The sequence below is a fragment of the Lontra canadensis genome, unplaced genomic scaffold (assembly GCF_010015895.1).
Source record: "Lontra canadensis isolate GAN:19392208 unplaced genomic scaffold, GSC_riverotter_1.0 scaffold37, whole genome shotgun sequence".
Taxonomy (NCBI): domain Eukaryota; kingdom Metazoa; phylum Chordata; class Mammalia; order Carnivora; family Mustelidae; genus Lontra; species Lontra canadensis.
In genome coordinates this window covers 8394110-8421735 of record NW_022631031.1, presented here as the reverse complement: position 1 = coordinate 8421735, position 27626 = coordinate 8394110, and the positions used below count along the sequence as shown (strand labels likewise).

Below are 27626 nucleotides of genomic sequence, written 5' to 3'. Positions count from 1 at the left end.
GCCCAGGAGTCTGTGTCACCTGCCCCCGACGACTTGTTTGGTTCCCTGGAGCGCTGCCTTCTAGCGCAGGGCGCCACCCGAGACCTGAGGACCGTCTCGCTTATCTGCTCCCCCGGCGCGGCCCGGGGTGCTGCTGAGACACTCCCGGGAACGCTCGCCCCTCTAATCCACAGCCATGAGTAAGCTGGGCAAGTTCTTTAAGGGGGGAGGCTCTTCTAAAAGCCGAGCCGCTCCCAGCCCCCAGGAGGCCCTGGCCCGACTTCGGGAGACCGAGGAGATGCTGAGCAAGAAACAAGAGTACCTGGAAAATCGAATCCAGAGGGAACTCACCCTGGCCAAGAAGCACGGCACGCAGAATAAGCGAGGTAGGCTTGGGGTCTGGCTGCAGGAGTGAGCTCTCACCCTTAGGCCTCCAGCTCTCTCCTTGGGGGCAATCAGGCCCACAGCACCTGTTCCCCAGGAGGCCAGGTTTACTCCCAAAGCCTTTCTAGGAACTGGTATTGACCCCCAGGGCCAAAATTCTCGAGTCAGCTGAGCGAGGCACAATCCTGGATGGCAAAATGTTAGGGAGTTCCAAAGAAGACCAACAACAAAAAAGCTCAGAATTAACGTAAAAAAACCCAAACCAAACAAAACCAAACCAAAACAAACAAAAAAGATGATGAACAAAATATCAAAATTTTAAATAAAGACAAAATTGGTATTATTGTTTTTTTTTCTTTTTACTTCTGGCTCTTACGACGTTCTACAAGGCACTTTTTAACTTTCTTTTTTAAAAAAAAGTGATATTTTGTCCATCGTGAATTTTGTTGCGTTAATTTTGAATTATAAAAGCATTGCATTAAAATATTATTTATCTTGATTACTGACTTTTTTTTGCCCCCCCCTTACATTTTACTCCTGTCTTACCTTACCCTAGTCCAGCCCTGCTGACCTCAAATATCAAGTTTTCTGTTACGTGTTTATGTATATTGAATCACACATTTTAACTTGACTGGAAATCTTCTGTGAAATGTATTCTAGTATGTTCTGGTTTGCCTTAATCCTAAGCCATTGAAGAGTTTAGTTGGCTGTTCTGCAGTTGAGATATTATTTAAAAACAAAACAAAACAAAACAAAAAACTAAACTAAACTTTATATTTCCTATCACTGGTTTTTACCACACAAAGGACTTTGAACCAGTAATGATTCTTGGTGCTCCTGTCACACCTTGAACCCTTTGTTATTTTCCAGAGTTAATTGGTTTCTTTTGTACTGCTCTCTTTATAGAGAATAGACGTAAACAATACAGTGACACATAAAAACCCAGGGAGAGGTTAAAGTGATTTGGTCTTGTAACACCAGAAATAAAAGTGGTTTTGTAATGGCAGACTCAGAAATAGAAGCGGCAGTCCAGGACTCTGCCCACCACCTAACCCTGAACTTGCATCCACAAGTCAGACTTCTTTAGTCAAAACAAAGCCCTGGGAAGATTTACTTAGCCCTAAATGATGCTGCCATTGTTTAATGCAGGAAAGGAATAATGCCTTCTTGAGTTGGCCTTGAAAACCCTGCCGCTTCCAATAAAAATGTGCCTGATACATTTGTGTCCACTTACTACCAACGATAAAAAGGCCAAGTTTCATTTTTCTCTGCTGCTGCTGTGCTACGATAGTCTAGCCTGTTTTAGAGTTAAATGCTGGTTTCTATTTTTACTTTTTGTCCGAAAATATTTTGGGAACCTAGTTAGTGGCAATTTCTAAAGAGATACCATGCTATTATGGCCTGCTAAAAGTCATGGCCAGTTCTGTTTCTCTGTTCTTTCTCTTCTGTTTGATATGCACTCTAAAATTTGCATAATGTCTGTCAAGGGTTGTCTGTCATTCTTTTGTGTCTGCATATCCCTTTATCTACAGTGGTGGCTCGGTAAATACTCGTTTAAAAAAAATCTTAAAAATTGAACATCTGCTTCTAGGAAGTGGTAAAAAATGTAGATTTGCTTTTAGAAGACAAAAATGTAAGGTAATAAGCCTTTTATTTGTTTTTTTCAGAAATGTTCTCCAATTGTTAATGCACTAAAGTATACTACAAATTGGCTTTATTAAGACCCTCTCCCAACATTAAAGACAACGTTAATTAAGAGCATCAATCTAACTTCCTTAAATCAGATAAGTAATAGATGCATGTATCATGTGCAAATAACCAATTGGGGTTAGAGAAGCCACTTATTCTTTATCGTTTATCCTTGGGTATTAGCCCAGGCCGGGTTCTACAGTGATTCTGGGAGAAGGAGGAGGCTAGTTAGCATGAATTCATCTGTACTCTAAACTATGGAAAGAATTCAATCACAGGCCCATGTATTAGAAACCTTGTCAATATCAGCATTTTCCAAATAAATCAGATAACTTCATGTACAGATAGTTTCCGTTTCCCATTAGCTACCAAGAAATATTTTCACAAACACAGTGTAATCAGGCCCAATATAGTTACTACACAATGGGCCTTGTGTTACACAAGACTGTATGTTATACAAGACTGTATATTGTGCTATAAGGGCTATAATTTTTAATCTGAATGACACAATGTATGTGCAGTTAAAATTTTGCTTCTAGACATGGTTGGTCAGCTAGCATATACTGCCAAGAATAATAGGTTGAATGGCCAGCTAGCCCTGTATCAGAAAGAGCCACACTCCTGGTCATTACAAAGTCTTCAGTGGTCTATTTCTTCACAACAACAAAAGCTTTGACAGCATTCTGAATGTAAAAAATGGGACATTGGCTAAAATAGTTTAGAGACACCTCCTTGCTTCCCATGCCCAACAGGCTTACGAATCCACGAGGTGTATGATGAACTTAACATTAGAAGGGTAGTGAGGCTTGATCTCAGGTGCGCACCAAGTCCAGTTCTTGGTTCAGGTGTATTTCTGACAGAGGGCACCTCCCACAGGACTCAGCACCCTACAGGGGACATTGTTGCCTTGAGTGAGCTTTTCATATGGGGTGTATCAGAGCCCCTGAAAGGACGAGTCAGGACTTCATTGAGCTAATGGAACAAGCTAACAAACTGTTTTTGCTTGCCAGTGTATGTTTGGTTATACAGAATTTAGTCTGAAACTTGCTCTCATTGTATCTCATACCAAGTTGTGCAGGCATAGCTAATTCTTCTCACCTCAAACTTCTTTGGTAGTTACCGTAATCTACCAAAAAGAAACTGACTGTGCACCACCAAATTGGTTTTGCAACACCTATGATATTCAAGGCCCTGTTGATCTAAAAGATTAACACTTGGAGCAAGATTTATAGTTTGGTTAAAAATTTTGGAGGTCAGTGAGGGTGGAGATGGGGTAACTGGGTGATGGGCATTAAAGGGGGTGCTTGATGGAATGAGCGCTGGGTATTATATGCAATTGATGAATCACTACATTCTACCTCTGAAACTAATAAAAAAATTTTTTTCTAGTAGTCATATTAGAAAAAGAAAAAAGAAAAAAAGTTGGAGGTTGGAGATTCTTTAATGCAGTTTATGTAGATTACCCTGCTTTATAACTGGTCATCTGCTTTGTGGAAAAGCAAACTTTCTACAGACCACTTAGTTTTTTTTTCTTGAGTGCTGTCATCAAGAGCAGTTTTCTTTTCTTTTCTTTCTTTCTTTTTTTTTAAGATTTTATTTATTTATTTGACAGAGAGAGATCACAAGTAGGCAGAGAGGCAGGCAGAGAGAGAGGAAGGGAAACAGTCTCCCTGCTGAGCAGAGAGCCCAATGCAGGGCTAGATCCCAGGACCCTGGGGCAAGACCTGAGCCGAAGGCAGAGGCTTCAACTCACTGAGCCACCCAGGTACCCCCAAGAGCAGTTTTCAATCCTGGCTGTATATTAAGTCACCCTGCTGCCGGGTCCCAGTCCCATAGATTCTGATATAAATGATGGGAGTGAGGCTCAGGCGCCAGTATATTTTAAAAGGTGCCCCCAGCGGGTACCTGGGTGGCTCAGTCTGCCTTCGGCCCAGGTCATGATCTCAGGGTCCTGGGATCTAGTCCTGCATTGCACTGGGCTCCCTGCTCAGCGGGGAGCCTCCTTCTCCCTCTACCCTCCCCAACCCCTCCCCTGCTCATGATCTCGATCTCTCACTCTCTCTCTCTCAAATAAATAAAACGTTGAAAAACTAAATAAAAATAATATCACTAGGAGATGGCCGTAGGTTATCTTTTGTTTAAATATAATGTTCGATCCAGGTTTTACACATTTGATAGGAAGTAATTTAGTGTTGTAGTCAGGAGCCTCGGCTTCAAAGCAGACAGACCTGGGATTGATTCCTAGCCTTGCCCTGTGGCTTAAACATTGTGTGGCTTCAGACTGCTTACTAGGCCCATCTAATTCTCAATTCCCTCATCTGCACAATTGTGAGGATAAGACTGATCCTCAGAGTTGTCTGGATTAATGACGTTATTGTATAAAACTCTTAATTCAGAGCTCCAAAAATATCGGCCATTGTAATAACAGTATTTTCTTTTTCAGCTAAAATTGGCTTCCTACTAAATTCCATTTATGGGTTCAAATTTTGTCTTCTGGAATAACAGGATAAATTTACTCCACCTGTCATGTGAATACCTTTCACATATTTGAGGACAACAGTCATTTCTTTGTGTCTCCTGATCTATGACCTCGACTCCATCAGTCACCTCTCAATTACCCCTTACTGTGCTGAGGTTGGCTTCCCAGAACCGGGTCTAGGGGGAGGTGAGAGACCCCTTGTGTGACCCTGAGAGTGATTGTCCCCTTAAATTTACATCCTAGGTGTCTCTGTTACTTACCTCGTCCTAGGCTGAGCAGAAACATCAAATATGTAATTACATGGAGAGGGATGGATCCAGAATGGGTTACCCACAGGCCTTGGGCTATGGGAAGTGGGCTGAGAGAGAGGAAAGGGTGAGACCAGGAAGGAGTGAATTTGGCCACAGCCCCTCCTCAGGATCATTACATGTGATTCTGGTGAATCCTGGCAGCTGAAGCCCTCCCACCTCTTCATCAGGTATCTGATGAATGAGACCCTAAGGCAGAATCTTTTATTGGAGTAAGCCAGCTCACTCTGAAGCCTGGGATTTTTTTTTTTTTTTTTTTTTTTTTTTTTTTTTTTTCCGGGGAGTTGGTAGGGGAAGGCTGACTTTGCTTTCAGAGTCAGACTTGGTCTTCCTTGGAGTTGAGGGTGTGACCATGATCCCATTGATTTAGCCTGGACTCTTAAGTTTGCTTTTTACTATAGTCGTCACAGAACTGAATTCTGCAGTCTCAGACCCTGGGGACCAGAAGGATTTCAGTATAAAAAGAATCACATCTGTGTCAGTTGTGTGTCAGCTTTGCACCAAAGTAGTGAGGGCACAGCATGCGTGGCTCAGGTAATATGAGACTGATGCAGAAGGCCCTGGTGGAGGGGAGCTCCCTTGGGAGATATCACTACCGGGTGACCTCGTTTCTTAAGAGAGTTTCTCAGGGCCCTCAGGTGTTTGTTGTACCTTGAGGGTGTTTGTTATAATGTACACTCACAGGGACCCCCTCAAAATTCTAACATAGTGGGTTGAATGTAGGGCCCAGAAATCTGAACTTGGAACAGATAACACAGTGATTCTGACGCCCACTACAGCTTGGGACACTGAAGAGGCCATTTAGTATTCCAAGAGCTGCTAAGCTGGCGACCTCTACCCCCTGCTGTTTTCTTCCCTCCCTGTGCCTGTTGTTGCTTCCTTCTTCCTCCATCTCTCAGGGACCCAGATGAGCACTATCTATCCACCTTCCCTTCCGTTTCCTGCTGAAGACACATTTCTGAAGCTCCTGACAGATCCTCTGTAGCTGGCCTGAATCAGTTTTCCTGATGGAAGTTCACAGGGTACTGCGACTCCATAGTTCTCCAGTATTCAGATTACAAGCAAGCGTCATCATAGAGGGTTTGCTTGCCTCTGATTATCTGATTTTTTTTTTAAGATTTTATTTTATTTATTTGACAGAGAGAGATCACAGTAGACAGAGGCAGGCAGAGAGAGAGAGAGAGAGAGAGAGAGAGAGGGAAGCAGGCTCCCCGCTGAGCAGAGAGCCGGATGCGGGACTCGATCCCAGGATCCTGAGATCATGACCTGAGCCGAAGGCAGCGGCTTAACCCACTGAGCCACCCAGGCGTCCCTGATTATCTGATTTTTAAAAAAGATTTTATTTATTTGAGACAGAAAGAGAGTGCATGTGTGTGTGAGAGAGAGAGCGTACAAGCAAGGGGAGGGGGACTGCCTATGAGCAGGGAGCCTGTGCGCGTCAGGATCCAGGGACTCTGGGATCACGACCGGAGCCAAAGGCAAACACTGAACCAGCTGAGCCACAGGTGCCTCTGATTATCTGTGTATTCTGGAGCCAGAGAAAAGAAAGAGTTGTGGTGTTTTTTTGTTTTTGATTGTTGTTGTTCTTAAAGGTTTTATTTATTTGTCAGAGAGAGAGAAAGAGCACAAGCAGAGGGAGGGACATGCAGAGAGAGAAGCAGGATCCCTACGAGGAGACCGATGTAGAACTCCATCCCAGGACCCTGGGATCATGACCTTAACTGGCAGACACTTAACTGACTGAGCCAACCAGGCATCCTGAAAACAAAGAGTTTTATTCCTGGGGCATTAAAAACCCACATGTGAGTCAGGTCTTATTCTCCAGTCAACTGTTCTTCTCTCTTCAGGAAAACATAGATCTATGGAAATGTGACACTTCCTCAGTTTTTACCCCCAGTTTCTCTCCTCCAACCTCAGGAGCTCCGCCGGGGCTTTCACCCCATCACTGGGGAAACCTAAAACATCTGAGTGGCCCCTGGGAGTCTATTCACTTAAGTTGTTGTATTAAAACTTCTCACATTCCTACTACCTCCCTTCGCCCTCTGAGCCCTGGCAGGGACCCTAGTAGACTTACACCCCCATTCACCCACTTAGGTATCAACCAGCAGAATGCCCTGGGCTTGTTATCTCTTTTGTTCTGTTAATATTGCCTCAGTTTGCTTGTGCTTTTTCTGATGAGGATCAGTTGCTTTTCCCCAATGGAGTTGGAAAGAGTGAAAAATCCCAGCCAGATTTACCCTCTCCCCATTTAAATTAGTATGTGAAGCTTGTGTTCAGTATTTTACATTTCTGTTAAATAGCATCTTCTTTTCAATTAAATCTTAAAATTCTAATTTTATTGCCTTATGTGTGCGCTATTTCTTTTTGTTGAACCAGTCACAAATTTGATCAACAGCTTTTTTTTTTCTTTCTGTCCAAGTCTTTTGTTAAAATAATATTGAATAAGACAGAACCCAAGGACAGAGCCTAATGCTATGCTTCAAGACTTTATTCCAGGATAACCTCTACATTATAGTAACAATATTTCATCTCCGATTCAAGTAAGGCATGATTACCAATTTGACAGATCAGCACTCCGTGAGTTCTGTTATCCGTCTCACTATCCATCTCAGGAAGACACCTGATCTGCATTTCTAGCCCATACCATCTTATTTCTCATTCCCTTTCCCCTAACAATGCTTCAGTATACCTTGTGGATTATATTCCTGAAACCAAACTATATTCACACACTTCTGCTTCACAAATGCGGATTTATGAACTGAGAGTGTATGAGCTTCACGTGGAGAGCTTTTTAAAATGACATACCCGGAGATTCTACTTCAAGAAATCTGGGAAAAGTCCAGGAATGTGATACTCAGGCCTTTCTGGTTGATTTTGATGTGCATAGAAGGCTAGTGGGTGGTCTATGGTTTTTTTTTCTTCCTTGAGTCGGCATCTCGTAACCCAAAGAAAACAGGCCAATGAGATTAGTTTGATATTTTTCATCTTTGTGAGCTCATATTGGCTTCTAGTTATCTTTGTCTTCTTTCCTAATTTCTCAGAAACCAGAGTGTAGGGAGTTTGTGCTCTAGAAGCATACTTCCAAGTATCTGTGGCACAGATTCTTACAGTTTGCTGATGTGTTGTAGCTACTTCTAGAAGGGTAGTTGGTACCATTTCTTGTGTTATATAACTACATTGAGTTTTTCTTTTCCTCCATGAATTTGGGGCAGCACTGTACATTCTGGAACTGTCATTATTATTGGTCTTCATTTAAGTTTCACAAAGCTAGAGAGTGGAGCTTTTCACAAAATACTTACATTGTACAAAGCATATCATTTCTTTGGTATATACTATTTTGCAGTGAATTGAATTAGACACAATAAGGTAGAAAATTTATTATTAACACCATGATTATGCCAAAGTCATATGATTTATATAGTTCAGAGAAACTATAGCAGGAGATTATTGTAAGCTTGCCCTCAGCTGTAGTTAGAATTACTTTTGTGTTTCTCAGTATTTAGAACTTCTAATTTCAGGTTAGATTTCATTTTCAAGAAAATGGAACTAATGCAGGATAGTGTAATCAATGAGAGGTAAGGCAAGTTCTAATACCGAGTTTTTTAAGTTTATAGTGCTTTGCTTTAGCAATCAGGTTTGGAAAGGGCAAGTGTGATTTATTTTGGGATTCATTTTTTTTGTAATATGCTTAAGTACATGTGACTATTTGTACTTTTTTAAAAAAGATTTATTTATTATTTTGAGAGAGAGAGAGAGCGCGCGCGAGCGAGTGCACACACAGCAAGGGGAGGGACAGAGGGAGAGACTCTCAAGCTGACTCCCCACTGAGCACAGAGCCTGACATAGGCTCTATCCTGTGACTCTGAGACCATGACCTGCGCTGAAATTAAGAGGCCGATGCTCAACCAACTGAGCAACCCAGGCACCTCTCCCCTCTCTTTGTACTTTTAAGGGACCAAATATTACAGGTACTTAAAATATATTTTTAAAAATTCAATTCTCAATCTTTTGCCTTAGTAAACTGTAACCAGAACTTTTAATACACACTGGTAATTTTAGTTTCTCCTACTTTTTTTTTGGGGGGGGGACCATCATTTGCTAGAATTCAACAAACACACAATTGGCTTAATAAAGTTTGCAGAAGGAGAAAGGGCAAAAAAACAAGAGTCTGGAACAAATGAAAAGCAACTAGTAATCTACTTCCTGACTAACTGACTTCCCTATAATAGAGATCTTGCTTTCTTACCTCAGACAGGTGGTTCTAATAGGGAATTGCTTATTGGAAATATTTGGGATTTATTCCAAAGTTTTTGCTTTAAAGCAGTGAGAGCTCCTAAATCCAGGCCCATCAGTCTTTAAGCCCACTGCTAAGCCCTTCTCCCAGATATCTCTGACTTGTGGGTATTTCCAGTGAGAGGAAGGGGGCTAGCCAAAGCCTACTGTGATCTGCTCTGGGCAACATCTATCAACTCTTCCTCAATCTAGTGACCTAGTGACTTAAATACCAATGCTGTGATTGCTACCCTCAAAACAAAATCACCCCCCGAAAGCAAGCAAACAAGGATGGTGATTTTAAAATAACAGGAAAGGAGAAGCTGATTATTTTCTGTTAAGAGTTGGGAATATTTGCAGTAGAATTTAAAGTATTTAAAAATAACATTTAATGGCAACCATCCAGCTAAAAAATAAAGTGCATACTTTTAAAATTGGCTCACATGTAAATTTAGAGGAATAAAATCCTGCAACCAAATATTCGACAGACTCATTTGACATTTTATTCTCTATTTAAATATCAATTTCTGGTGAATCTTTTTGGTTCTTTCACATAGTATTATATGCTGCATATCCATAATGGGTGTGTCTTATTTGCTTTAGCAATAATAACATGGTTCAATGGGCCTTTCTCAGCAAACAGTGCAAATTCCATGACCGATTCTTGCCATATATTTAGTACCTGTAACTGAAAGCCAAATAACCTTGGAGTTTGAACAAAGATACTATCCTAACTCAAAACTTAAACTTCATTAACTGCAGCAAGAAAAAAAATATTATAGTTATGTTAAACCAATTTATACATATTTTAAAGATCACGCATATACGAGCCTTTGGTTTATCTTTCTGTGAGCAATATGAAAAATTTTATTTATATAAACTACCTTCATTTGTGGAGTGTTGTTCAGCCACTTAAATTGCAAAGTTAAAGAATAGTGTATTTCATCACCAATAGCAACATAAACCTATTCTTAAAGAATTTCAAATAGATACAGTGATCTCAAGGGTAGGAGCTATATTTTCTAGATTTGTTGATCATAGAATCTCAAGGCAATTATCATAGATTCATAGACTGTGAGGCCTGAAGGGCACTATAGAGATAATAGTTTGTTGGTCCTCAGGAGCACCTGTAAGCCACAGACACAGTAGTAGGAAATACTGATGCATCGAATGAACAAGGAATACTTCATACAAATAGAAAATAGAAAATATGTTATATATGCAGATACACACATATATACACATTTATACATACACACATATTCATACATACATATTTGCACATGCATAAATACAGATACATATACATGTGTATATATGTACACATGCAATATAGAATTACATTTATAGGTACATATGTCTGCCCTCTAGAATTAAGCATAATTGCTATTTCTGACTTTCTATTTAATATTTGCTGGTCTGGTATTCATACTATTTTTCCTACATTTTAGGCAGTAGCAGGACCATAGAGGTTACCAATGTGTGTGAGGTTACTAATAATACCAGTAGCAAGTAAAAACCTCATCCAGGGCGCCTGGGTGGCTCAGTGGGTTAAGCCGCTGCCTTCGGCTCAGGTCATGATCTCAGGGTCCTGGGATCGAGTCCCGCATTGAGCTCTCTGCTCAGCAGGGAGCCTGCTTCTCTCTCTCTCTCTCTCTCTCTGCCTGCCTCTCCATCTACTTGTGATCTCTCTCTGTCAAATAAATAAATAAAAAATCTTAAAAAAAAACAACCTCATCCAATCCGTTCTATGTTCTGCCTGGTCAAACATTTAGTTGGGTTTTTACAAAGAATATCAAGTACATTTTAATGACTGCATTGGTATGTTGTTCCAATAGCAGGTTAATTCGACTTGCCTGGCAGTCGACCTCAGAAGCAATTTTTTTTTAATTTTATTATTTTTATTTTTATTTTATTTTTTTAAAATATTTTATTTATTTATTTGACAGAGAGAAAGGGTATTTGACATCTAGAAGGGTAGTTGGTCCATTTCCTTTCTTTGTCCATTTCCTTTCTTTCTGGAGATGGGAGAAAGTGCTAATTATCTTCTTTCTAATCTTTTCTACTTAATAATATTAATCAGTCACTCGTTCTCTTTCTTTTCCACAGATTTCGGTCCAACATTCTGCTTCCAAATGTCCCTTTCCTCAGAATATCTCTTATTTACTTTCTCCAATCTCCTTCCTTTCCATTGTTTTCTCAGGCATCTGCTGTGCCATTGTATAATCCACGTCATTGTCATGTTCTAATCTTTTAGCTTGCTCTTTACTCTTTTTATGACATTTAATATTGGTGAGACCTCTGAAAATATGCATTTAATATTGGTGAGACCTCTGAAAATATGGAGGTTACTTATAAGATCCAGCCGGTGTGGCAGGCTGGTGTGATTTGCTCTGTTTTGGGGTGGATGGTTTCTGGCTTCTCCTATATCTCAGTGAGAAAATTCGCATTGTCGTCCAGCAGGAGATTTGCGTCAGGGAGAGCATTGGGGGCTGGGAGGACTCCATCCTGTGACACCTGTTATCATTCATGCTCTCTCCTGAGCCATGTGTTTGCTGTTTGTGTCTACGTGTAGACTGTCACCCTGGCTTCATCCCCATCCCCTCCTCTGTGGCGCCCTTCCTTACCCTCCAGAGAGAGCTTGTCCGTTCCCTCTCTGCACACACCTACCTCCTACGTGGCACGTTATTCTCCCTCTATGTCTCCTCTGCTACTGAAATGTAACTTACACATGTTAGTATCTGCAGTCACAGTTTCTGGAAGATAGCATGTGCTTACTAAATGCTTGTTTCATGATGAATAAGTGGTTGAACATTCTCTTCGTATTTGACACTCTGAGATTATAGCCTTATTTCTTTGTCCCTGCGGTACCCAACATAGTGGTGGTCGCGTGGTAGGTCTTCAGCATATACTCCTGGAGTGGCTGAAATGAATGGATGAGAATATTTTTTTAAACTGAAGAAGGCCAGGGGAATTCATGATGCGGGGGTCCTGGTCAAATGAACCTTCAGTTTTCTAGTATTCTGCCAGCTGTTTTCAATCTAACCTGTGACTTTGAACAGAAGCATTTTGTTTTCATTCTGTTTGCAGAAAGCTTACCATGAATGATGCCTATTCAGATGGTGTTTTTCAAGAACTAAAACAAGGTGCCATAAATAGAAGGTATTCTTTAATTGATGAAGTAATTTCTATGTGAGTAAGAACAGGGCTCACCTTTAAGATTCTCAAATAAAACAACATGATTATGGCACTTCCCAGTTAAAAGCAAGAGATGACAGAGCCGATTATGTGTGACATATGTCTCTTAAGCACTCTCTGGTAGTTCTCTTCTAGGCCTCATCTTTCAGGTCTTCTCTAAAGAACATCCATTCCTGGTAGAAAGAAGAGCTATCATAATGCAGTTTCATATTTCACACACAGGTTTGTCTATTGTCACTGGATATGATGGTTTCTGAAAGGTTCTTCTTTTTTTGGCAACTAATGGATTAACAATACATACATGTATACACTCTTTTTTTTTTTTTTTAAGATTTTATTTATTTATTTGACCCCACAGAAAGAGAACACAAGTAGGCAGAGAGGCAGGCATGGGGGGGGGGGGCAGGAAGCAGGCCCCCTGCTGAGCAGAGAGCCCAACTCAGGACTCGATCCCAGGACCCCAAGATCATGACCTGAGCCGAAGGCAGAGGTTTAACCCCCTGAGCCACCCAGGCACCCACACATGTATATACTCTTAAATGAGTGAAGAACAGACTGACCTTTAAAACCAAGATGGCCTATATGTTATACGAGCAATGAAATTGTAACTTTTTTTCTGCCATTTTTAGTTATTTTTCATAGATGACTGAAAGCCTTCCTCCTCTGGCCATGTAGTAGTGGAGTAAAGTTGTGTAAGGCTGGTGGAATTTTGGTTCAAGTGAGTAATTCTTAAGTTTCAGCGTCTTTCCTCATGAGGTGGTATTAAGGGCTCTTCATGTATCCCTTCCCAGCAGTCCGTACAGGCCATCGTTCCGCGACTCCATTGCTGAAGGAACGTCACTGTGAAGCCAAGAGACAAAACCCCTGGCTGTTTCTCCACCACAAAAGAATACAGTAGATTCCTTTGTTTCAGAAAGAATGCTGTCCAGGTCGCACCTGCTGCTTAAAAGCACATACAGGAGTTTGAAGATTGAATTGCACCTCCTACACTGGTTAAATTACATGGCTCTGAAAACATCCTTCTTTGCCAAATCAGGAACACTGCTAAATTTGCAGTATTTGTTCCTTGTCTTTGAAAATAGGCAGCTATTTCTTTCCCAAATTGTTTATTAGAAAAAAATCAAAGCCTGTCTGACTCCTGGTGGGCCTGAGGCATCATCATTTCATGTGAGAACCAGGTCATGAGTCTCTTCACGTATATTTCTTGGCTCTTTGGAACATAAGGCTCTTGTCTCAGTGTTTGGAAGAAATATACCAGACCAGGCAGAAGGCACAGGAAGTATCTGGTGTCCTAGAGCCAGGCCCAGCTACACAGGAATCACTGGGTTTGTTCACACAAGGTGATCTGAAACATGGAAGTCAGATTTTAAATTTGGAGGACTTTGCATGCGAATCCAGATGCTTCTAGTAGATCAGGCTGAATGCTTGGCTGGTTGCCAGAGTTCCTGCTTCTTCCTGTTGACCCCCTTATCCTGGGGCCAGGGTCCACTGCCATTTATTATCACTCTTATGCTATTTTGTATTACAGTAGACTAATATTCCTCTCTCAGTAGACTAATATTCTCTCTCACAGGTGAGAAAACAAAGAAGGCCTTTCTCCCTAACCTCTCTCTGCTTCACTTACCTTTCATTACCTGCCTGGCTCCTTCTGAGATTAGGACTCTGGTGTAGGCCAATCCGTAATTTGTGGTATGGGAATTAACATGTAAGTTGAGATCCCAACTCTTGATGAATTTTCAAGTTTCTCCCACATAATTTGAGGGGCAGAAACCATGTTAACATAGGCATTTAAAACTGTGTTCAAACCAGAACTCATTATTATCAACAACAAACATTTGCAAGGTTGGGCGTTATACCATGTGGCTCCCACCATACCGTTTGGACAACCCTGCAAAGGAAATAATGATGGTGATTGTGACGTTCCCTAGTAGTTAGTAATCACTCATTATGTGTCAGGCATGGCACTAAATACTTTGCATATTTTATTTCAATTAATCCTTAACCACAGAGTGAGTTATATCCTCATTTTCCAATAAGCAACCTATGTAAGGTCACTCAGCTATGAATAGATGGAGCGTACGTTTGAAAGTAGGCAACTTGACTCCAGAGTACAGTGGTCTGTTGTTGTCTGTATTATTGTTGTTGCTATTATTATTATTATCCAAGTAGGGAAGGTCACTTAAAAGTTAAGGTTACACTCCAAGGTTATTATGGACAGTTATTAATTGGTAAGGGTAGGATTAAAATGTAACTCTGAAGTCTCATCCTTTATATCACATTGCATTTTTTTTTATTTTTAGAAAGTAAGCTAAAATGATTTCTTACCAGGAAACATGGTACATTTTTAAATAGAGAAATCTAAAGTTTTTCTGAAAGAAAGAAAAAAGAAAATGCTTTTGGGTCAATGGATACCAGTTAGGTTCCAAATAAGTATAGACACTGAACCAGCCTAACAGGATAGGGAGGAGACACACTTGGAACACTCCACTTCTGGGTATGTTGGGTGGAGATGTGTATTTGAAGTTTAGCTTCCTAATATTTTCTAATGGTTTCTAATATTATGTTCCTGTTATGGTGAGTTACAGCAAAAAAGCCAGTAACTTGTTGCTCATTGGCCTCAGAAATAAGATACACAATTACATTAATTAATAAATGTTAGGTAATTGCTATTTTTAATAATAATATCTAATTGCTAAGTGTCTACCTTGCATGGGGACTGTATAAGGTATTTGCCATAAGTTATCCCTAATTCTTAAAACAATCACGCAGCCTTGTGGGCATTATATCCCTGTTTCCAGAACATCACACTGAGGCTCAAAGAAGGGAAGTGACTTACCCAAGAGTACACATCTATTAAGTCATGGGAGAAGAATCACACTCTGGCCTTGAAGGCCATGCTTTTCCTATTATACCACACTGTCATTATACTATGTTAACAAAATTATCAGATTTATTTATTTAATTTTCCTTCATTTCATCTTCTGTAAAGTAGATCAGTAATAGTATCTACTCTTGGAGTTTTTGTGAGTGTTAATGACCATTCACATAAAGCATTTAGCACCAGTTTAGCATATAACAGATGCTCAATGTTAATTTTTGTTATGTATTTTATTGGCCCTGTGCCAGGACCTGAGCCAAGTACTGGGGAAATAGGAGACTAGAATACTACATCTTTCTTCCAAGGGCTTATAAGTAGTATAGGGAAGATGGGGTAGAATAGGTTTTACCAATAATTATAACCCAGTATGAGAAATGCAGCAGGATATATGGATCCATAGTCAGGGTGTTAGCATGGAGGGTCAATTCTATTCTTCCCATGCTGGGGAGAAAACCCCTGCACAACTCTGGTCATTAATGTGATGAGAGCTTCTCTACAGGGCGATATTGTATGATATCATTGAAGGGCCTTTATGAAGAAAAATTTTTTAAAAAATGGTTTTAGTTCTTTCCTAAAGGACAGGTTAAGCAAATAAAAACTCTTTTCTAAATAAAGTGTCTGTGCTATTCAGCAGGGACTTAAACTGTGATTTTGCACCTGGAGCGGGAGCCAAGCGGAACCTGAGAACCCTGGACTTCCACAGTGTGCAGGATGGGGAAGACAGTTACCACTCACAAGGGAGAAGGAGAACAATGAATGCTCCACACCTAAAATAAAGGCATTCTTTGTCAAGCCTTTCTACTTGCTCCCTCCCATGGAGTACCACACCCACTTCTTCAGAGCTTTGGGCAGCCTTGCCTTTCAAGAGACCTCCTGGGAAAACACTCTTAAGTAACTACAAGAAGCCCAGCTACTTATACTAACTATTCTAGTCTTTCATTGATAGATATGAACTTCTAACACAGACTCAAAAGATTTTAGATGAAAGGTAATTGCAAGAAAGGGTTAAGATAAACAATGCAAACAGCCAAACCCAAAAGAAGAGAGATAATGTAGGAAATAAAAAACATTAAAAACAAAACTTGTGTTAGTATCTTCAGGGAGATTCAAGAGGCTATTGAATCATAAGGCGAGAATGGACTGCCATAAAAATGAGCAGCTAGAGGAAAAAATTCTTAGAAATTAAAAAATATAATTAAAAATAAATAAATAAGTGGGCAAAAAGTAAAATAAATGTGGTTGAAGACTACTTAGTAATTCAGAATATAAAGTTAAGGAATTATCCTAGAAGATAGAATAAAAAGAGAAAGAAATTAATAGATTGGAGGGTAGCACCAAGGAACCCAACATCTATCATATAAGGGTTTCAAAGCAGAGAATGGTTTGGACAAAGGTACAATTCAGATTATAATACAAAAATAAATAGGGACTTCAGAAGAAAGTAGGCAGGGGCACCTGGTTGGCTCAGTCCTTAAGTGTTGCCTTTGGCTTAGGTCATGATCCCAGGGTGCTGAGATTGAGCCTCTTGTTGGTTTCCCTGTTCAGCAGAAGTCTGCTTCTCCCTCTCCCTGCTCATGTTCTCTCTCTCTCTCTCAAATAAATAAGATCTTAAAAAAGAAGAAGAAGAAGAAAGTGGGCAGAAATAATGGAGGGGAAAGAAGTAATAAAAAACATAAAAGATACAGTTTCTCCAAACTGAAGGAAGACTTAATTCTTCAGGAAAAATAAAACAAACAAAAAACCCCTCACCAATTATTTAGTTGGGAAAAGCAAAAAATAAAAGACACACACTTAGTCCTGTGCTGGTGAGACTTCATAACTCTAACATAAAAAAGAAAACTGTAAACATTCCCAAAGAGGAAATAAGCTAACAAATTTTCTACAAAGAGATAAAAATAATATTATTATCAAACTTTTAGAATATTAATTACCCAATGACAATGAAATAGTCACATCTTTGAAATATTTCAAACCTAGAATTCTGTAAAAAAAAGTTCAAACTATTATTCAAGTTTGAAACAAAATGATGTTTTTAGACCTCTAGGTATTTAGAAAATCTATATCTATGCACCTTTTATGAAAAAAAAATTAAGATTTACTCCAGTAAAGGAAAAATAATCCATGAAGTAATGATGTAGGATACAAGAATCAATAGTAAGAAAATAAGCCAGCCACTATAGTTTAGTGTAAATTGTTGAAATTGTGTCTGCCAAACTTAATGCAATGGTTAAAAATTGAAAGGATAGTAAAAACAACTAGTAATCATCTAGAACTAATAAAATTTTAGATTATTTTAATCAAATGTATAAAGTCTGAGAAAGGAATCTTTTTTGGGAACAATAAATTATAATTAATTTTTAATTAATTTTAATTTTAATTAACTTAATTTTCAACATGGATAGAAAACTCAATTGTATATGTCTTTTTTAAATATATGAGTATTCTTTGGAGAATAAATTTAGTATATATAACTGTCCAACAAATTATAGAGGGGAAAATAAAGAAAATTTGATCAATATACATAAAGATAAGACAGCAGAAGTAAACAAAAAATATAATAGAAAACACAAAAAGATGATAATAAAAAGACAATTTTAGATAACGTATCAGTCATTACAATAAATAAACATGAGTTAAAATCTTATATTAAAAATGGGACGCCTGGGTGGCTCAGTTGGTTAAGCGGCTGCCTTCGGCTCAGGTCATGATCCCAGTGTCCTGGGATCGAGTCCCGCATCGGGCTCCTTGCTCGGCGGGGAGCCTGCTTCTCCCTCTGCCTCTGCCTGCCTCTCTGTCTGCCTGTGCTTGCTCACTCTCTCTCCCTCTGTCTCTGACAAATAAATAAATAAAATCTTAAAAAAATCTTATATTAAAAGATAAAGACTATTTGAATCTGTTGAAAACAGTCACACAAACTACTTATTCAAGTATATGCTATTTGTAAAAGGTGCAATAGAGCAAATGGAAAATAATTTTGAAATAGAGGTCCCCATAAAATTATAACAGGCAAATTGTAACAAAAAGAAAACTGAAACATTAATATAGAACAAAATGCAATGTAAGGCAAAGAGGATTAAATGGGACAGAGAGTGATATTTCATATTGATAACCAGTGAAATCTGACAAGAAACTATAATGACTAGGAGTCTTTGTGCACCAAACAAAAAACATTAGAATAAGTAATCCAAAGCTCTTGGAATTATAAGAATAAATTGATCAAAACAGAGTTTGAAGAGAGCCTTCTTTCAGAAATCTCTGTTGCAGTAACTTTTACGTGCTTTACTCTGAAACCGTAAAGCTATTTGAGTTTTTTTGTCAGTTCCATTTAATTATCTTTATATTAACATTCTTCTGCTGCTCTTTTCCTGCACTGTCCTTAAATACGCTATCAAAACCCATATTTTAAGGTCTTTTTTTTTTGCAGGGGTGCCAGAGTCAAAAGGACTCCATTAATTTTGTGATTTTCAAATGAAGCAGGTAAAGTTTTTTTGCTGAAGAGCTAATGGGAGTGTATTTGGATATTTCGCTGAAAGCAACACTTTTCTCTTACCAGCATGCCATCCAATCCTTGAGTATGACTTTAACGGTATTGATTTTATGGATGCTCATGGTTAGATGTAACCTTGCTAACCATCTCATAATCATTTTAGACCAAGACATGAAACTCATCATCCTAGGTTTTGGTTCCAGCTGCCACTCACTGTCTATCTTCAAGAAAGTCACATAACTTCTCTGGATCTCAATTAACTTGTCTCTGAATTAAAGAAATTGGGATAGAATAGTTATTAAGATTTCTTTCTTCCTCTAAAGTTTTATTTTTCTACTGCATGATTTTTATTCATATTTTTATCTATTCTTTTTCTAAAATCCTATATTGTCTCGGCCGGTGCGACAAATCGACCAAGAACGTGAGGGTAAGAGGATGAAGAAAAGAATTCAAGAAGCAAAGAAATGGGGGCAGGAGGAGCACTGAGGAGGATGTCCAACAGTGCTAAGTTTATTCAAAGCACTAAGGCCATATATATAGTGATAATAGGAGAAGCAATACACCTGTGTCTAGTTGAACAACCATGAGTTCCCATAATAAGTTTCACATTTAACTATAAGCAGACCTCGTGACGCCAAACGGCTGATGCCAGTACAAGTGTTCTGTATTGCTACAGCAAACCTGAAAGTAATTTATGGGCTGTACTAGGGCAGCAAGGACCAGCAATGAACTTTTGACCCCAACCGAGTTGTTCTCATTTGTTTAGCAAGCGTGTGGGAAGTCACGTAGGCGAGCGCACAACACATAGCACAGACCCTTTCCCAGTGCTACTCAACTTTTCCCGTCCTAAACCTTTTGTTAGGTTATTCAGACTTTAAAGGAGGCACAAGTCAGGGCCTGGTTTGGTCCTCATCTCAAGCCTTATTGCAGCCTCCCACACTATATTGACAAAAATACTTCTGAGAAATATTTTATGAATATGAAAAATGACTTTTCAACCTCTTACCAGATCTTTGGAAGAAAAGAACAGCAAAACATTTGAGGGAGTGGTAGTTGGTGCCGGTGATTGAAGGGACAAATGTTAGTTTCTCAGCTTTGTTTGGCGCCCTCGTTGTCCATAGGGATCAACAATGCTGAGTCTATGGTTGGTGTGGAGCAAATGTCTCTTGAGTAAGAGGCTTGGGCTTTCTCCTTATAAATGTGGCTTCTCCCTTATTTAGCTGCATTGCAGGCACTAAAGAGAAAGAAGAGGTTTGAGAAGCAGCTCACTCAGATTGATGGCACACTTTCTACCATTGAGTTCCAGAGAGAAGCCCTGGAAAACTCACACACCAACACTGAGGTGTTAAGAAACATGGGCTTTGCGGCAAAAGCGATGAAAGCAGTTCATGAAAACATGTGAGTGACTTTGGTCTCCCTCCAAGTCATAAATTCCCTCAGTGTTGAGACGAGCCTTTGGAACTCCATGATGATTTTGGTAGGAAGGGAGTTAGTTATTCATTTGAGGATTTTTTTTTTTTTTAGTTTCTTTTTTTTTTTTTTTTTTTTAATTATTTGACAGATCATAAGTAGGCAGAGAGAGAGGAGGAGGAGGCAGGCTCTCCGCTGAGCAGAGAGCCCGATGCGGGACTCGATCCCAGGACCCTGAGATCATGACCTGGGCCGAAGGCAGAGGCTTTAACCACTGAGCCACCCAGGCACCCCTCATTTGAGGATTTTTGACATGTTGGAATGGAATACCCCCTCAAAGAAGGATTAGAAGTTAGAATAGGGAAGAAAGAAAGAAAAAAAGACCATGAGAAAATGAAGACATTCATTTTGCCCTTAGGTTTCCCAGTTGTCTCAATATTGTCAGATACTCCAACTATAAATGCTTTTACACTATAGGTTATTTTTTTTTTTTTTAGAGGATTTTCTTTCTTTTCTTTTTTTTTTTTTTTTTAAAGATTCTATCCATTTATTTGACAGAGATCACAAGTAGGCAGGGGCACACAGAGAGAGAGAGAGAGAGGAAGGGAAGCAGGCTCCCCGCCAAGCAGAGAGCCCGATTTGGGGCTCGATCCCAGGACCCTGGGATTATGACCTGAGCCAAGACAGAGGCTTTAACCCACTGAACCACCCAGGCGCCCCTATTTCTTTATTTCAAAGAGAGAGGGACAGAGAGCACGAGCAGGGGGAGAGGCAGAGGGAGAGGGACAAACAGACTCCCCACTGAGCAGGGAGCCTGACAAAACAGGGCTCAATCCCAAGACCCTGAGATCACTACCGAAGCTGAAGTCAGACTTTTAACCAACTGAGCCACCCAGGTGCTCCTCACACTGTAGTTTTAAAAAGGCCTAAATGTCGACACCTGTGAGTGTTAGAATGATCAAATAATGGTTGCCAAACTTTGGTTATCAAACCTTTTGGAAAACCACAAAAGAACACAGATGCCCAGGCTCCTTGAAGCAGGGTAGGGATTAGGCCTTTTGTTTTTGATCACCAAGTTCCCCAGGTGATTCTAATACTAGCAGGTGTTTGTGAAACATTGACCTGGAAGAATAACTATGAGCATGGATTTAAGGTCAGATTTTTCTAAATTACAATCCCAGTTTCATTACCAGCTATCCTTGAAGCAAATTACTTTGCCTTTCCCTGATTCAATTTCCTTAGCTATAAATTGGAGATAATAATAATTCTTACCTCATGTAGTCATTGTGAAAGTCAATGAGATACCAGATACATTATGCGCTTAGTTTCTGGCACAAAGTAAGCACTCAGTATCAATATTCATCATGGTAGTGGGGCTGGGGATAATTTGCTGTACATCTACACTAGGCAATCCATGCCTGGGACCTGATCCTTTCTTGAGATTGGATATGATGGTGAAGTCTGGGTCAAAAATGCATAAGAAGGACGCCTGGGTGGCTCAGTTGGTTAAGCCGCTGCCTTCAGCTCAGGTCATGATCCCAGGGTCCTGGGATCGAGTCCCGCATTGGGCTCCTTGCTCAGTGGGGAGCCTGCTTCTCTCTCTGCCTCTGCTTCAGCCTGCAGCTCTGCCTGCTTGTGTTCTCCCGCTCGAGCTCTCTCTCTCTCTCTCTCTGACAAATAAATAAATAAGTAAAATCTTTAAAAAAAAAAATGCATAAGAACAATGAGTGGCTGAGGGATCTAGAGAAGTGTCCATGGATGGGAAGAGTGGTGGTGGCCGGGGAGGCTGGGGCCAGGGAAGACTTCTTTGCTGACATTTTCTTGCCTTGATGATTCCTTGACAATCAGCTATCATTTTGACAGCTTCAGAAAGATCATTAGAATCGTTATCACAAAGTCCTCTCTCACTGCTGTCAGCAGTGTGCTAACTGTGTCACAGAATCACAGCCTTTCTCTCCAAGTAGTTGAGCAGCTGCATTCCCCTGAATTCCTTTTGAGAAAAATTCAACCTCAGGCCCACTTTACTCCTTTTCATAAATAAGTTCCTTGTATATTTGTTACAAATATAATTATAATAATTAGAGATAAGGGGTGATAGGAGGGTGCTAAAAGAAAACTTTTTATGTAAAAAAAACCCCTTGGCTTTTCCCATAAACAGAGTCTGGGAAACTTGCGAAATATTTATTCCACTGGAAGTCACAATTTCAGTGTTTATGTTGCTTAATAATAAGGAAAATTATCACTTCTCTGGTATCTTATCAGTTTACCCTAGTTTCAGAGTTGGAGGAATGATTCAGAGATGGGGTTGGTAGAGAAGCAGTCCAGATCCTGGCCTTAGGCAGGTGGTTAGGTCTGGAGGGGGTGGGGGTGGTGATCAGGTACTAGGAACTGTCATCAGAACAGCTGCCTGTCATGGGCCTGTGGCGACCTGGGTTTCTGTGCCCAAGTTGCTGACTCTTCTGAGGGCTTCCCAGGCCTCACCCTTTTCTCATTAGTGTTCTCCCCCCTGGCATCAGCAGCTATGGGAAAGCCCTCAGGAAGTCAGGATCTCAGAACCATGAGGCATTCTAGAAAAATCTCTCGTCAAAGAGTTCAGCTTCTCTAAAAGGCTGCTGTCAGGTAGTGGCTGCTGAGAGTCGCCATAGCTTATCGTAGTCATGGTGGTCCATGGCACCATTTCCGCTGACTTAATACAGAGCAGCATATATTATTAAATTCTACATATGGCCTACCTACCAGACAAAATTTCTAAACGCATCTACAAATATTGTTAGTTTTAGTCTCTAGTGACTCCCGAATGTAATGGCTATCTGTCAGATATTTAAAATATATGTGCATATGCAGGATTATTAATTTTCTAGCAATGCAAGTTATTTTGAAAGTTGATAAATCTTATCATCAGAAATTTTTGTTATTCTACTGAAATAACTAAGAGTTTACATTAAATTAACCCCTTTTCCATATGGGATTGTATCTAAATTCATAATTTTAAAGTAAATTTTAAAGTAAACTTCTGAAATATTTCTCCTTTTTTTATAACTTCTGAAATATTTCAACAACATATTATCTCCCAGGGATCTGAACAAAATAGATGATCTGATGCAAGAGATTACAGAGCAACAAGATATTGCCCAAGAAATCTCAGAAGCCTTTTCTCAGCGGGTCGGATTTGGCGATGACTTTGATGAGGTAGGTAACACAGTGTAAAGAACGGAGGATTGTGGTTGCTGGAAAGGATAGCTTCCTCCCATATATAGCAGGTGGGGGTTCTTAAATATTTTCTTAAATATCATTAAAGAATAAGTGGTATTTGTTAGCGATGTATTTCTCTTAAGGAGGAAATGAAGTGCTGGCAACCCTGATTTAAAAAAAAGATTAATATGGTTTAGCAAACTACCCCCTAATTAAGTTTTCAGCTATTAAGGAAAGGCAGCATGTGATTATGTAGAGTTAGTGACTTTTAATGGCTGAAGCCTAAACAGCCCCATTACAAGGAATCAAGTGCTGACACATCTGGGCAAAACAAAGCAGATTCTGTCACTCTGCAAGGAGCAGACATATCACGCTCTGCAGTTGTTAAATTAGAGGTTAGTCTGCCTCTGTTTATTACTCAGTCTATGAAACAAAATAAATGTAGAGTGGCATTATTAACACACACATTCCGTTTAGATTAATCAGTCCAGTGATAGAGACTCTAATTATAATGGTGGTGTCTGCACTGTGAATTTCAGTTGTTCTACTCAAAGCACATATAAGTAGGACTAGTGTATGTTTCGAAATGTTTCCAGTTCTCTGATTAGTATGGGAAAGAATCTGACTTTCTACATCTGCCTGGTATTAAAAATGATACATCTATGAAGTAAGATGCGGTTGCATAGAAACCTGGAAAGTGAGAATTGAGTGTCAACAACTTTTAAAAAAGGTGTAGATGGTCACATGTGGGACTTAAAAAACAAAACAAACAAACCAACAGGAAAAAAAAAAAAAAAGACAAAAACCCCAGGCTCTTAAATATAGAGAAGTAATGGGTGGTCGCCCGGGGGCATGTGGATGAGGGGAGGGTGAACAGGTAAAGGGGATTAAGAGTGCGTTTATCCTGAGGAATTCTGAGGGGCACATACAGTTGTTGAGTCACTGTTAATGTTAATTATACTGGAATTAAAATAAAAAACTCTATCTCCTCCTCCCCCCCAAATGGTGTAGACCAGGGGTTAGAAAATTTGGCGTTGAGGCCAAATCCTTCCCATGGTCTTTCTGTATGATGCCTGAGCTAAGGATGTTACATGTTTAAAGGACTGCAGAAAATAAGAGTAGTGATAATAGAAACAAAGAACGCTGTGCAACAGAGACTGTATGTGGCCCACAAGCCTAAAACATCGCTATCTGACCCTTTACAGAAAATGTGGCCTAGCCCTGGTTAGGCTAATAAGCATCTAATGAGTGCATTATGTATGATATGGTGAAAGGGGCTCTGGACTTGAGGACATCTGGGTTCTTCCATTTGTTACTTTGTGTCTCTTCACTTTTCTGACCCTTTTCTCATCTGTAAAAGAAAAATTACTGGTTTGTTTGATTATCTCTGAAGTTTCTTAAATTCTAAAATTATTTTTTCAGTGAACAAGTGTTCGATACTCAAAGTCTATAATCGATGGGGGAGATGATTATTCTGTCATATTTGCTAAAGCAAATATCAGTATCTTCTTGGTGCTGTTGAAACTAGCAGGTGCTATTGGCAGTTCTGGGCACACATTCAGTGTAGGCTGACGTGGGCAGCCATTACTGTATCGGCTATATTTGTTCCCATTTATTTTGTGAGCAGAAGTAGGCATCGCAATATTCATCCTGCAGGCATGTTATTCATATTGTCTGTGGAAACCTGAAAGCACACAAGTACACCGGCCATACTATTTCAATTGCCCTGATGACATACACATTCATGATTTATTTCCTTTTCATGAGGTAGACTTAACAGTGGTCAGACAGTCATTAAGCTTGCTGCACATCTGATATAAATTGACTTGATCCGATGTTGTGGTTGGCCTAAGTATCTCCTGTCATGGCCCAGAGTATTGTTACTCTTACTTTAATATAAGATAATGATTTGTTTATTACCTTTCTCCCACAATCGATAATGAGTTCCTGAAGTGTAGAGACTGTTGATTTAACTTTGCATCCCCAACACCGAGTTCAATACCTAACCATGAGTGAGATCTCAATAAATTTGTTCAATGATGAATGAATGAATAAACAAAGAATCTCCTTGGTCAAATATAAGAGTGCCTTAGGTCATTTCCAATAGCGACAGTCTTAGAATTCTAATAACAACAAATTTAGTGTTGACTCCCAACCTCTCTCAGAGTGGAGGGGGAAAGGGCTTGGACTCTGAGTAGTCATGGAGCCAGTTAGATCTGAACCACCATAGTTATATCTGACATAAGGCGACTTAGGCCTTTAAAGTCTCAAACTGATCTTGCCTCTCTAAGGTTCTCAGGGCAGAGAATAGTTTAGGATGAAACCAGACTCTCTGAGACTACAGCTGAAAGAAGGAAGTACAAGTGTACCTACCTTGAGTCGAAGTTTTCTAAACCCAGACACACAGAATGATTTATACTGGCTTTGGTAAGTTAACAGAGAAACCATAGTATTTTTGATTCTTTTTACTTTCTGTACATTATGGTTTTGCTATACCGGTTGTTTTATCTTCAAAAGCATTAGCTGAGATGAAAATATTTATTTGCTCCAATTAAAGTTTTACAGATTCTTAATTTGTTACAGTAGAAAAGAAAAGATACATTGGAAAATGACAGGTGTACATTTCCTAGAAACTGTGGAGGTTATATATTCAGCTAGCACAAATTACTTGAATAACTGTTTACTAAAGTATTATAAGATTACGACAAATTTGCACAACCCAAAATATTCATTTTTTAATCATCGCTCAGTGTTGCAAAAAAAGACTTAGTCTTAAAATAAATAATCTATTTCACTGGGTTCTCACATCAATTGGGTAGCAGATGTTCTTATTATTGTGTTTGAGGAAACCCACTTCCTGAAATGTTAACTCCATAATTTTCTTTCTCCTATGTTCAGGATGAGTTGATGGCGGAACTTGAAGAATTGGAGCAGGAAGAATTAAATAAGAAGATGATAAATATCCGACTTCCAAATGTGCCTTCTTCCTCCCTTCCAGCACAGCCAGAGAGGATACCAGGGAGAATGTCAGCCACATCCTCCACTGCACATAGATCCCGAGCAGGTCTGCTGCCCACCTCAGCTGCCTGTGGTCAGATAGTTCCCTGAAATAGTTAGCCAGGTTGATCCCTTTTAGCACTTATTTTTTGTTTCATAGATACATACCTTTTTTTTTTTGGATACATACCTTTTAATACCCATATGCAAACCCGTTTTTTGTGCTGCAGTTGTGAATATCATCAGTTGCTAATTTTTATCCATTTTATGTTCCAGCATCATCCAGGAGGGCAGAAGACGAGGATGATGATATCAAACAATTGGCAGCTTGGGCAACTTAAACTAAAATGGAATTCGTGGACACCTGAGTTAATGAGCTGTACATAAGACATAAAAAATGTTTTTGCCTTGTTCAGAAGTTAACAAAGGCCCTGTTTTATATTCACACTGGATCAGTAATTGTCTTTTAAGCCTTATAAATAAAAGTTACAAAGAATCATGTGTAGACATCCAATCAGGGATGGAAAACAACTTCCTGCTAGCATCTTGGAGGGTCTCCCCATGCTGATGGGAGGGGGCATTCTGTCTTGTTACACGCTACTGTATTTCCAGTCCCGACACATACTAGGTGCTCTGTGTACATTTGTTGAAAGAAAATGGATTCCTGTTAACGTATAAAACATGTAACCGTTTATATGCCATGTAAAAGTGATGTTGTAAAAGTGATAGCTAGAGAAAATTACTTTCTTTTCTAAGGGAATGCAAGTTTGCTGTGTGCATCTGTTAGGACATATCTATCCCATGGTAAATGTACATACACCATGTGTCTTGTAGGGGAGACTTCATGTAGGGAAGTCTTGTGTGAGTCTCTACATAAGTAGTTTCATTTGAGTTTTGCAGTTTAAAATCTTAAAGGAGCTTTAATTGACATTTATTATGGCAATTAAGCCTGGAATAGGGCAATGGATGCACTTCCCAAAATGTCTGAAAGTGCTAACAGCTTACACTGCTGAGCAAGGATCTCCTGGGTATAATTTAGCCACTTAGGAAGCCATGTTAACACTCCCAGGCCATTATGATGCTGTTATGGCTTCCGCATGCTCAGTGTGTGAAGGTTCATTCTTTTCTGTTCTGTGCTCTCTTGTACATTTATTTACCCTTTACATCATATTCTTTGTAAATACATAAAAATGGAGGCAATTAAAAGTATATGATGAATAAAATTTGGGTCATAATTATTTTCAAATGAAAATAAATGACAAAGTTGTGTATTGCTCATATGTCATGGACCACTAAATGACAAATGTCGTTATATAAGATGTTCTAGTATTCCCTACTTTTGCTGGGCTACAT

General features: G+C 39.5%; 1 protein-coding gene across 1 annotated transcript; it reads left to right on the top strand.

Annotated features, from left to right (window-relative positions):
• CHMP4C (charged multivesicular body protein 4C) lies at positions 1-26772 on the top strand. Its single transcript, XM_032869113.1, has 5 exons — positions 1-365; positions 19895-20072; positions 23159-23273; positions 26175-26340; positions 26550-26772. Exons 1-5 carry the CDS (start codon positions 176-178, stop codon positions 26612-26614), a joined length of 714 nt encoding a protein of 237 aa, XP_032725004.1. The 5' UTR covers positions 1-175; the 3' UTR covers positions 26615-26772.
• Positions 26773-27626: the final 854 nt, after the last annotated feature.